A 13568-nucleotide genomic window follows, 5' to 3' on the forward strand; every position below is an offset into this window, starting at 1 on the left:
ATATATATATATTAGAATGGTGAATATAAATGAATCTCCTATTCAAATACATTATTCAAAATTTAAGCCATAATGAAGACATGTTTTCCATATTGCTCCAAGGCTATAGGTGAATAACAGGTGTTTGAACTGCATGGGTCCACTTAAATGTGATTCTTTTTCAATACGTAGAGTACTATAAATGTACTCATGATTTTCTTAACATTTTCTTTCTTTAGCTTATTTTGTTGTAAGCATACACTTTATAAAACATATACAAAATATATGTTAATCAACTGTTGATGTTATTGGTAAGGCTTCCAATCAACAGTAGGCTATTAGCAGCTAACTTTTGGAGGGAGTCAAAAATGACATGCAGATTTTCAACTGCATGGGACGGAGTGGGTAAAGGGTGTCAGCGCCTCTAAGCCCTGCATTGTTCAAGAGTCAACTACAGTCTCTAACTAAGAGAAAAAAGAGAAGAGAAATACATACCATAGCAATAAATATAATTTTTGTAAACTTTCGGTGTCCTCATAAAACACGAGATGAAAACAAGTCTCAGATGATACTTTTCATATAAAAGAATATCAGAACACTTACATATCACTATTCTTACTTTCTAATTTTCTAACCAAGAATAAGAAAGTTCCATTTCAAATGTTAAATTCCTTTGAAAAAGTAATATTTTTTACCTATTTTGAACTTTTTAATGAAAAATAACACATTCATAAAAGTAAATTCATAAGTGTATAGCTCAATGAATTTTCACAAAGTGAACAACACACCTGTGTAACCAGTAAGGGTTCAGTTTTGACAGAACAATGTCCACATTATCTTAAACAGTACCTACCCTTCCAGGAAGAACAACTGCTTTAACTACTCTCGATACACCAAGATCATAAAGACAGAGAATGCTTCCTTCAGCTTCCTCCAATCCAATTAACAATCCAGTCCTTTTCTGCCAAGAGAATTCTTTTACAGCTAGGACTATAGGTGGCTCTTCATTCACTCCGCTGAACCTATATGCGGACAATCGCTCTCCTGTTAGAGAGTTTACTACTTCAAGTTGTGGACCACAAGCCAAGCAAGCAAGTCCATTTTTCCCTAGGGGAAAAAAAAAAAGCAAAAATGTTTTTTATTTTAATATCACATGTACACAATAAACCTAAACAGCAGTTAACTTTTACATATATAACATATATAGCTCCTTATATAAAACTTTACATATTATCTATAGATTGAAATCTAAACATTTATAAAATGGAGTGGTTCTAAAATTAGTAAAATAAATTGAACAACAATAAAATAATAATAATAAACATTCCACAAAGGCACCATGCTATGTGATTAAATAATCTCATTTACTCCTTGTCAAACTTTAATACAGAGATAAAGTAGCTAAACTTTCCTACAGTTAAATAATTTGCCCATTCAGTTAAACAACTAGCCACACAGCAACAAATATCAGAGCCAGAAGTGGATGCCAAGTCTAATTCAAAAGCTAATACTTTAACTACATTATACCATTAAAGTAGGTGCTATGGGAGTTATAAAATATAACACATGATTCTATCCCCAAAGGGTTCAAAATCTGAGAAGACAAGACATAAGTAGCATAACAATAGAAATATCAGAAGTCCTTTTTGGCCCCATACTAGTCACGTTTGGATTTTACTCTGCATGCAACGAAAACTGGAGAGTATTAAGCAGGACAGTGACAATCTGATTTGTTTTTAAATGTTACTCCAGCTGCTATGCAGAGAATAGACAATAAGGGGGAAGCAGAGAGAAGTAGGGAAATGATAGCTATGCCATTTGGTGGCCATTAATAGGAAAAATGGATTGACTGGAGGTTCATCTTAGAGGCAGAAAAGGATCTGCTTGTTGATGAGTACGATATGACGAGGTGAGTAAACCAAGAAAATCAAAAACAGACCCTGAATTTTTCCTTGAACAGTAGACAGTGGTAACTTTACTAAATTTGCGATGTTTCTCATACAGCTAAGTAGACAGTAGGATATACTAAATTATATCTGACGGGAAGCTATATAAATAAAGAAAATAGCATGGCACGGTGGGGACCATAAATACATAGGTTCAAAGCACATTTTTGCCACTTGCTATCTATGTAACTAAAATTAACTTACTTCGCCTATTTGATTCTCAGCTACACACAAGTGGCTTCTTAGAAAAGCCTAATACTTATCTCAATGAAAAGCTGTTACGGTGCCTGGCATATAGTAGGTACTGTTACTACTTTTAATAGCCAAAAGAATAGCACTGTAAATAGCTAAGTGACTGACATGTTTTTCTGTCTTCTTACTAGTAAGGATGGTTGTGAAATTCACTTTCAGAAAAGTCTTCTGCAATATCTTTCATTAGACCGAAATCCATAATTTAATGGCTCCTTTGGTACGATTTTCTGCTGTATTATATAATCTAAAACATATATTGAGAGCTTTTTCAGTTTAATGAAATTAATAGATATGACTTCGTGATCATTTTGTATCATCCGGGACACTAAAATCATAATTTTTCTACTCATAAGACTGTTTAGGTTCTAATCCTAACTGACTCAATAAAACTTACTGATTTAAAAAAAAAAACAAAACAAACTCAGCTATGTATTATTTCTACTTTCCAAATGTAGATACTCAATATTAAAATATATAAAATATATTTTTAAAAAAGAAAAATGAACTATATTCTCCCCCAGTCACTAAAAATGTGTTCTAGAGTATGTACATTCTTACAAATGTAGTTATAGATATTATATATTTATATAGGACCACTTCAACCAGGTTCTGATTTTTTTCTCATCCACATTAAAGATACTGCAATAGATGTTTATTATCACTTATCTTACAAATAAATCGAATTGGTACATTTTCAGCAATATTATTTTACCTGCAGCAAACTTTCCACGAAGCACAGATTCCAATGTTATTTCATCTTCTCCAAGGGCTTGAACAGTCACCTCCGGGAAGTGCAGAAGACCACTAGTCACTTGTGCTGTTAAGTCGTGCATACTTCCACTGTAAATATTTTTAAAACATAACATTATTATGATATACTCCTATTACAATACACTTTATTATCTCTCAGAAGAAAAAGAAAAAGCCACCACCAAAAATAAACTGAGACTAAAAAATACATCTTATGTGCTTCTGGGTCTTAAGGTGTTCTCTCCTAAGAAAATATTTCCCAAACAGCCTTAGGAGAGTAAAATTTCATTAAATCAGATGTCTTAAGGATAATATATGATTATCTGAAAACTGGTTCAATGCAATTAATCTTATTGCCTGACTCCCAAAGAACACTTCACAGACAATAACAAAAAAAAAAATGTATTTTACAAAATTACTGCTACAATAAAAGGAGAATCCATGAAAAATGTCCAAATCCATAGTAACCTCAGGAATTGAGTCTGACACATCATTAACTAGACAGAAAAAAAAACATCTAAAATTATCTTTCATTTTCAATATATAGAAGACTAAACTCCCTGAATAACCCTCCCATTGTAAACAATCAAAAATGGCAGTTAAAATGTAAATATATCATTTTGGATGATTACTGAGTTGGCAAAGCCAAAAGTAAAGAGATGTAGGACTTTTGAAAGACATATAAACTGGCTTGGGCCTTGAGAGTTAACTATTAAATCTAGTCCTGGTGACCTTGATCTTGTTTTCAGCACTCTGAGATCCCCAGAGGCAGAAGATAAAGCTTAGGGCTAACAGAGCCAAAGCAAGCTACAAGCCTCCCCACCCCACCACTCCGTTAAACTAGGGGTATATCAGCAGCATAAAGGTGAGAGAAACAGCCATAATTCAAGATAGGGAACAATAAAACTGTTTTGACCTTAGCTTTAAGTCACTACTCAGAAAATTTCCCTTTGCACAAATTAATGGCCAGAATTTAAACTATGTTATCTGAAAACACTCAGGTAAAGAATTTATTATAAAGTATTCTCAGGTTGGTAATCCTCCCAAGAAACCCACAGAAATCACCAAATATTCTCTGGAATTTCAGAGTTCTCAAAGATGAAGTTCCAAAGAAAATGAGTTCACATCAAAATAACAAAACATAACAAGGATACCACAATCAAAAGCCAGCAGAATCAGTCTACCAAAGACTTCAGATATTGAAATCAGAAAACAGAAAATATGTATGTTTAATCTGCTTTAAAAAATCTAAAGATTTAGCTTACTAATGAGAAACTTCAAAAATCAAAATGAAAACCGGTTAAGTAGATTTGAAAAAAATAGAACTTCTAGAATGAAAAATGAAATAAGTAAAATTTAGAACAATGGGAAAAACCCGACGGGGCAATGAGAATGCTGCAGCTGCATGCGGCAATATGGACAAACATCAGAATATAATATTAAACAATGAAAGTAGAAGAAAATACATGTAAATGATTACATTTATATAAAGCTAAAAACACTAAAATATTAAACAAAATATTGCCTAAAGATACAAACATATGTAGCAAAACTATGAATAAAACAAGGAAAGAATAAACATAAAATTCGCAACAGTACTTACCTTTGAGAGGAGGGAAAGGGGGTTAGAATGGAAAGGAATATACACAGGACTCCAAGGTAATAATAAAGTTCCTAAAATTTGGTGGTGAGTACATAGGTATCATCTTTATAACTTACAAATATTCTTTTGTGCCCACTCGACAAATAACGAAGAGCGAAGAGAAGACCTGTGTTTATAACACTAATAATAAGGAAGAGGCAATATTCTAAAAGATATTTCCCAGATTTGTAGAGATAAAATAATTCTCTGAAATCAGGAAAACCAGAGAATCCTAGGTAGAATAAAAAGAAATGACATTGACAATAGTAAAAGCCGGAAGTCTAAAACAGCTTCAAAATTCTAAGCAAAAATAACTGTCAATAATTATATATTACTGAAATTATCCTTAGGAACGAGGACAAAATATATTTTTAGACAAAAACTGACCTTATCACAAAAAGACCCTTTCCTTAATGGGAATTCTAAAGGATGATAGGTAGAAGACTTCAGGTAGAATAGTGATCAGACAGATGGTCTGAGATACAAAAAGAAAGGTGTGTCAAAGTACCAGTAAATAAACTGAAAAATCTAAAGTACAGATTACATAACAATAATAATGGCATAGTCCTCTTATTACCTGAGGGAATAAAGATACACTGGTTCACTTTAGACTCTGTTACATAGCTATGTTGAAAATATATACAGTTCACCCTTGAACAAGACTGCAGGGGTCCACTTATATGTGGGTTTTTTTTTCCCCCAATAAATACTATAAACAGTCTCTCTTCCTTATAGTTTTCTTAATAACTTTTTTTTAATTCTAGCTTACTTCATCCCTACCCACCATGTGGTACAGGAAGAGGTATAAACAAGAATGTATTTATCAGTAGTTTTCTAATAGCAAAATACTAAAAATAACCAAACAAGAGAATGAAGAGAAATGTGCCTTATTAGACAATAAAAACATACTATTACACTATAATAATTAAAACAATTTGCTAAGAGGGCAGTAATGGACAAATAGGTCAATCAGACAGATAATCTAGACACAGAACCACAAAAATTCAGCAGATAAAAAAAGCACATTTTGATATATTCCAGAGAGGAAGTACTGACTATTCAATTAATGTATTGGTATAATCTGCTACTCATTCCAGCAAAGAAGTTACACATGGTTACCTACACACAAACTATACAATCCTCCCTTAATATCTAGAAATTGAATAATATGTGTCTGTGTGTGCACACATTGACGTACACATCAACGAAGCAATACAGAAGAAATGAGCTCAAAAATCCGGAGAACTCTAATACCCTTCAGTTTGGAGAGAAGTAAACCAAAGGGGTGACTAGATAATCTTAGGAAAACTCCAGGAAAATTTCAGGTCCAGAAGCCTCTAATTACATGCACCACAAACCTCAGCAGAGGGCCATCTTATAGGGCACTGAGGCTGATTTTGAGGAGAAAAGCATTTGAAGTCCAAAGGAGTCTCCCTGGCAGGACAGTGATCCCAGATACAAGTCATTTCACCAGGTACAAGGTTTCCCAGCAGGGACTACACTCAATTTTAACACTCAGCTCAAGTCACTTTCATAGAAGAAAATCAATACTCTCAAATGGAAACCTGTGGCAAAACAATAGTTTTAACAACCACTCGAAAGATCTTTCTTAAAAACAAACACCACTTTTCAAAGAAATAACTGTTGTATTAAAAGAATTATCCTAAATTTAATAATTCTTGTCCCTTAAATTTCAGTTTCTCTTATAAAATTAATTTTCTATAAAATAGCATTTACAGTTTATTCCATTTCATAGAACTAGTCTCTGCATGAATTCTTCTGTGTATCTGCATACAGATGAGATGTCTGAAACAGTCAGACATCTCATAAAACAAAATCTAAAATAAAACAGGAAAAACAGGAGATATTTATGTAATCTCAGGATGGAAATCAACTTTAATATTCACTAACAATCAAGAAAATGCCATGTTAAGTCATGATACCGTTTTTGCCAACCACCGTTAAGGATATAAAGGGACACACATGTGCTTATCTACTCTTATGGGAAGCATAAACCGGGACAGCCTCTTCAGAGGATAATTTGCCAGATCATGATTTGACATGGACAAATCTACTGACATGGTAATTCTAGAACTTTTATCTCCTATAAGCAAAAGACTTACATCCTCTATCTCACTCATTTGGAGCAAGATCATCTGGAGAAAGAAATCCCTGTCACTCCATGACTTCAAATATTGTTATGTCACAACACAATTCCTTCCAAAGCAACAGACAGCACTAAGCACTTTCTATCTGGATGCCACCAGGTCACCTCAAACTCAACATTTCCAAAATGAAACAATCTTTCTCCCTCCTCTTTAGAAATCTGTTCCTTTTCTTCTACTTCCTCTCTCAGTTAACGCTTCCATACACCTTCCCAGAAACTCTGAGGACCCAGGTAAAACAATGATTCTTTGAGAAACTTTCCTTGATGACGAGCCCCCTCCTTACTCGCTCACATCTGGGATAAGTTGTAATTCTCGTATTTGTTCCTAATGAACCTGGTACTTCCACCATCACGTATGGCATTTATCACACTATATAAGTGCCTGTGTCCTCAACTAGACTGAAAGTTCTTAGGGGACAAAAATATACCTTACTTACCATTTTATTCCAATAGTTTCCATACTGTGGAGGTAGTACAAAATATTGGTTAAATGCATCAAAAAGTGGTGTCCTTTTCCTTTTTCTCTCCTTACCATGCAATATAAGTGGTCACCAAAAACAGCCCACTTTACCCTCCTCCCCAAAAAATCTGCATTCCAGTCCATCATTTCTACTTCTAATAACCCAGCTTTTGTCAAATGCCTGATCTCTAAACTATCTGGTCTTTCGACCTCCAGTTTCTTTTCTTTTTTCTTTTTATTTTTTTGTGTGTGTCCACAAAATTTTATTACTGACCTCCAGTTTCTTGTTCTTCATTGCCATTCTTATCCTTTACTCAAAGCTATATAAATAGCAAGTAGTTAGGTCTCTCCCCATCAAAAAAAGTTTATGTAAAAAAAATTTTTAAGTCCCTCAAAAAGTTAATTAACAAAAGATATCTGTTAATTTTCTGTTCAGGCTATAAATGCTATTTTCTAGATAAAATTATAATCAACTACCTCAGAAAATATATATGCCACAATTAACTCAAGAAACTTTAAAAGTTATATCTGAGATTCTCTACTCATTTAAAGTGGAAGTCTGTTTATTACCTAAAACAGTTCCAAAAGTAAATTTAATACAGACATTAGATTATAATTACTATATAGTCAATGGAAAGTAATGACCATTAGCCACCGACTGAAAAACCTCTTATATTTTATATGATAGTCTGAGGTTTAACCTTTAGTTCCTGAAAGTATTATATTTACACAACTTGATCACAGCCTCCTCCTAAGAATCTTAGTACCAAAGAAAATTTTAAACATAGGTAGGAAAGGCCATAATCACATTGATATTATTTTGTTTTCCACTCTGATACTCTTCTACAACTTTGATAAAACCAGTCTAAAGGTAAATTGAAGTTTTCCTATTAAACTAAACATTTTCCTATTAAGTGTAAAACCAAAGTCATTTCTCCAGAGCTAAAACCTTCAGAATTCCATGTAGTAGCTATTCCCAAAGTGTATTCAGTGGAGTGTTCAGGGATATTCAGCAAAAAAGTTCCATGACCACTGCAATTCAATCAAAATCATCCCAAAAGAATTTTTTAAAGACTTTCACAAGATGATTCTAAAATTCATCTGAAAGAATAATGCGCACTAATCAATTTTTTGAAAATAAAATATAAATGTTCTATTTCTTACGCTGGATGTGTTTGCTGTTGTTACATTGTTTTTAAAATAAAACAAAGATTATGATGTGGAAGTACTGGCTCAAACAGCCACACTATTTAAAAAGTGAATTTAATTTCTACTCCAGATATATCCTCACACTTGAAAAAATGGGACAAATATGTGAAAGAAGAAGTTCAGACAATGGACAACAGGTAGTAGCATAGGATAGTGGTCCCTGAGGGAAGTAAAACAAACAAGATGACTTCTAGGACTGTATCAATCTACTGTGTATAGCGCGTCCAAGACACAGAGTAGAGAGGGGGAACCCAAATGAGCCCAAGAGTCTTCCAGAGTTGAAGAGACAGAATTGAGAATACAGAATACCACAAAGCCAAAAGTGGCTAGAATTCATGGGCAGAGTAGTGCAATACAATGGGCCATATAGAGAGCTCCAGAGATCTGCAGTAGCTTCCCGTGAATCTCCACATGATCAGTGTAAGCATGTAAGGAAACTGCCAGAAGCCAAAGGAATGAATCATTGGAAAGGTAAAGGAGAAAATCCCCAGAGCATACAAAGGGCCAGGAATAGCTCTAGAGTGGAAAAACCTCATAATACTTGGGGCACAGAGTACTCAGAAAGGTATTGACTACTTCAGTATTAGAGAAGAAAAAAATACCCTTATCTAAAGGCTACTCTGGTCTTGTCTAAAAAAACTCAAAAAAGCAAGCATTAAAGAATCAATGTTTCCTGGGCTCTCTTCAGCAGCATATACTAAAATTGGAATGATACAGAGAAGATTAGCATGACCCCTGTGCAAGGATGAAAAAAAAAAAGAATCAGTGTTTCTAAGTAACTTAGCTGCATCCTACAACAAAGCTCAAAAATATGTTAAAAAAAAAAAAAAGCAAAAATTTTCAGTACTCGAAGAAAGTAAGATTCATAATGTCTGGCATCCAATTAAAAATCGTCATGCATGCAAAGCAGCAGGTTAATATGACCATGATAAGGGGGAAAGAAACAGACCTAGAAATGACACATAAATTAGAATTACTAGGTGAGGAAGTTAAATCAGTTATTCCAGCTATAATCCCTATGTCCAAGAAGATAGAGGAAAGCATGAGCATGTTAAGGAGAGATCTGGAAAATGTAACTAAATCAAACTTCTAGCGATAACATATACATTGAATGGGAATAACAGATTAGACATAGAAAGTATCAATAAATGTAAACACCCACAATAGAAACTATCTAAAATGAAGCAAGAGAAAAGACAAATCTATGGGAGAACCTCAAGTGCCCTAATATTTGTAATACAAGTCTCCAAAAAAAGAGAGCAGAAATATTTGAAAAACTAATGGCTAACTTTTTTCCAAATTTGTTGACAACTATAATCCCACAAATCCAAAGTCAGTAAACCTCAAAGGACAAGAAACATAAAGAAACTGCACCAGTATACATCGAAATCAGAGACAAAGAGAAAATCCTCCCGGTAAGCAGTGAGGAAGGGGGATGATGATAGGAGACTTGTTGAAAACAACGCAAGCCATACGACAGTGGAACAACATATTTTAAGTTCTGAAAGAAAAAAGCTTTTATGACATGCCAGGATTGGCAACCTGTAAAAAAAAAGAAATTTACAAAGTTTCAACTCCTTCTCAAGGTCTAGCTAGCAGAGCAATAACATTGTTCATTTTCTAGATAAAGCACATGGATTATGTCACTCCCCTTCTCAAAACTCTTTAATGACTCCCTACGGCATGTTAAAATCAACATCCTCAGCCATTGGCAATCAAAGCTCTACAATCTGGCAACCCCAGACTATCTTTACTGTGTTTTCTCCCAAAACAACTTCCTTCATCAGTTTGCTATTGTCTAGCACTTTCATTTTATTTATGCTGTTCCCCTTTCCATCTCCATCTGCCAAAACCCATGATTCAAGGACTAGATTCCCAGTGTGGTCTGGGTAGATCTATCCTTTCCTAATAAATCTCATCCCTAAGCTCATTCCTTTCCACTTTTGTGTTAGTAATCCTAAATTTAATTTTTTAAATTCATTACTTGTGTTTGCCTGTCTCCTTTCCTCCACTATACTCGGAATTCCTAATTCAAAAATCACATCTTAGTCCTATGAATTCATGATGGGCTCATAATGCTTTACTACTAATACGTCCTAAACATGAGGTAAATTAGGATAGCAAGACACTAGAGGAAACAGGAATAGACATGTTAAACAAAAAAAATCTATTTTTTAAAAAATCGAAATTCTTAAAACCCAACAACCACCGAATTTTTTAAAAAGCGAAAAACCTTGACACGTCAATAAAGATACAAAGGTAGCAAATAAGCACATGAAAAGATGCTCCACATCATGTCATCAGGGAAATGCAAATTAAAACAATGACATACCACTACACTGCTATTACAATGACCAAAATCCAGAACACTGACAACACCAAATGCTGGTGAGGATGTGGAGCAACAGGAACTCTCACTGCTGCTGGGAATGCAAAATGATACAGCCACTTTGGAAGACAGTCTAGCAGTTTCTTACAAAACTAAACATACCATGGGATCCAGGAATCACACTCCTTGGTATTTTTCCAAAGGAGCTGAAAACTTATGTCTACACAAAAACCTGCACATGAACATATGTAACAGCTTTACTCATAATTGTCAAAACCTAGAAGCAACCAAGATGTCCTTCAGTAGGTGAATGGATAAATTAAAAGTGGTACATTCATAAAATGGACTATTAGTGCTTTTAAAAAAAAAGTTATCAAGCCATGAAAAGACACGGAGGAAACTTAAATGCATATTACTAAGTGAAAAAAGCCATTATGAAAAGGCTATATACTGCATGATTCCGACAATATGACAATTCTGGAAACGGCAGAACTGTGGAGAGTAAAAATATCAGTGGTTGCCAGGGGTTAATGAAGAGGGAGGGAAGAGTAGGCAGAACATAGAGGATTTCTAGGGCAATGAAACTACTCTGAATGATACTATACTGGTAGATACATTCCGTTATACATTTGTCCAAATCCACTGAATGTGCACTACCCAAGAGTAAACCATCATGTAAACTATGCTCTTTGGATGATAATGATGTATCAATGTAGGTTCATCAGTGTTCTGCTCTGGTGCCGGATGTGGATAAACATGCACGAGTGGGAGCAGGAAAGGGGTATACTGGAAATCTCCGTATCTTCCACTCAATTTTGGTGTGAACCTAAAATTGCTCAAAAAATAAAGTCTATTAAAGAGGGAAAAAATTCAATATTAGGCCCAATTTATGTTTAAGTATGCTACATTGTTTTATTATTAAGCAGAACAAAATTTGCAAAATTACTAGGAAAGATATTAATATAGAATACCATAACTCAGCTGTGTGAAATACATCCTCAAAAGCAGCTGAATTCACTACAGAAAATAAAACTCATCTACTTGCTCAATAATTATACTGCAACATACACTGAGCAAACATTTCTATAAAACATTTTGTATGCGTTTTTACTTTTTCTTTTTGGCTCATAAAGATTAAGAATTATGATCGAAATGTAAACTACCAGTGGACCCAGAAACTCCCAACCTTTTAGAAGTTGTTTTTTCAAACTTAAGCCAAACATTAATCACCAACTACTTTTAAAACTTTGCACTGAGAAGGGAAGACAGTGGCAGAAAGATGACCGACTTTCTGACCTCAAGGAGTTTACATTCTGGAAGAGATACATAACCATTAGAATATCAGACACAAATGCATGCTACGGTAGAGCCCAGAGAAGAAGAGGGCTAAAGGGAAAATGAAAGAGTGCATAGAAAAGATGACATTTAAGCTAAGTAGGATCTGAAGACTTGAAAAAGGCAGAGATGGGCACTCCAGGATGAAGGACACCGGCAAAGGAACATCAAAGTACATTTTCAAGAAAATGAACCCAGGATTGGAGACAATTCTGGAATAACTGAAGTATAAATCGTGACTAGCTAAGGATGGAGAGCAGAACTGCCCTGCCTTATTGTAGAGACCCCGTTAACCTAACCTGGGGCAGTTAGACTTCATTCTGAAGAATGAGGAATTCCTGTAAATGTTCATAGTTAGGAAAAGAAACAATGTTTTTGTTTCCTCTTAAACCTAGACACATGTAGGTTTATCGCAATCCTGCAATCTTAAAAAATAATTTTTAAAATATAATTATTGCTATTTTGCCAATTGGTGACACGCTGGTACTAGGTTATTGAAAAATTATTATCAAAAACTACAGTACAGAGAGAATGTAGACTTCCCAAGCACTTAGCACACTTGGAGCATCTCTCAAGCATTAACTTGAGCTGGGCTTGTCATCCCTGGTCAAATCCCCCAAAATAAGTAAACTCATCCTAATTTCTTCTCTCCACAAAGACCCAATCAGTGGAAGTTCAAGAAAGGAGGTTTTAAAAATCTCCTGGCTCCTTAGGATATTTTGAGAATAAAATGAAGTTCAGAGTTTCAAAGAGACTTATATTTTTACCTAAAGGACTCAGGTTCTTCCAAATAATTCTCAAACTGCCTATTCGAAAAAAGATAACAGCTAGTATGAACCTCGTTGGCTTTGAGAACAAATTAACTCGCCCCCCTCCCAAAAAAAAAAAAAAAAAAGTCAACCAGTAACAAAATAGCCTTCAAGTTTCCAGGTGGGACAAGTAAGGTAAATTAATACCCACTCCAAGATGTACGCTTATTTTAAATCTCCTTTTCTCTGACCAACTCATTGCACCTTTCAAACCACGAGTAAAACTTCTCGGCCCTGGACTCACCGGAGCCAAGCCCAGGAGCATGTGCAGCATACATCAACGTAAGATTCACTCAAAACACCGCCAGGTTCCCAGAGAGGAAGGCCCACCGTGGTCTCATCCGCACTGAAAGTCATCATGGAAGAGACCGTGCGGTCGAGCCTGACCTGGGAAGGGAGGGTAAGGACCCGGCTGCCAGCGCGGAAGGCGCGGGGGGTGGACCCCGAACCTTTTCTCGCCGCCATGTGCCGCCGCTCCGCGAACGGAGGTTATATAACCCGCGCCCGGAGCGAGCCGTAACCGCCAACGCTCGCATTTGCCCCTCGGGCCGCGTCTGCGAGCCGGGACGCCGCCGCGCGCTGGGCGGATATAAGCCCGGCCTAGCCCGGCACGAGGCGAGGCGAGGCGCGGCGGGAGAAGCCGGGCCGCCGCTCCGGGCACAGGCCGCGCCGGCCCCACCCCCTCCTTCG

At 35.6% G+C, this 13568-nt stretch overlaps 1 protein-coding gene and 1 non-coding gene across 4 annotated transcripts in view; one reads left to right on the top strand and one right to left on the bottom strand.

Moving 5' to 3' along the window:
• Positions 1–13568, bottom strand: part of AHCTF1 (AT-hook containing transcription factor 1) — a 69866-nt gene that overhangs the window by 55820 nt on the left and 478 nt on the right. Inside the window, exons 1-3 of one of the 3 annotated variants that reach the window (XM_025048512.1) lie at positions 13123–13141; positions 2890–3017; positions 833–1086 (exon numbers count right to left, since the gene is read on the bottom strand). In XM_025048512.1, the coding sequence (XP_024904280.1) occupies positions 833–1086; positions 2890–3010 (375 nt within the window). In that variant the 5' untranslated portion in view covers positions 3011–3017; positions 13123–13141. Of the gene's footprint in view, positions 1–832; positions 1087–2889; positions 3018–13122; positions 13143–13568 lie in introns of those variants that run through there. The other 2 variants (XM_025048513.1, XM_006914268.3) reach the window with 2 other exon arrangements.
• Positions 9083–9186, top strand: LOC112481758. Its single transcript, XR_003047016.1, has one exon. It is a non-coding gene; the product is annotated as a U6 spliceosomal RNA (small nuclear RNA).

Source organism: Pteropus alecto, unplaced genomic scaffold (genome assembly GCF_000325575.1).
Source record: "Pteropus alecto unplaced genomic scaffold, ASM32557v1 scaffold115, whole genome shotgun sequence".
NCBI classification, from domain to species: Eukaryota; Metazoa; Chordata; class Mammalia; order Chiroptera; family Pteropodidae; genus Pteropus; species Pteropus alecto.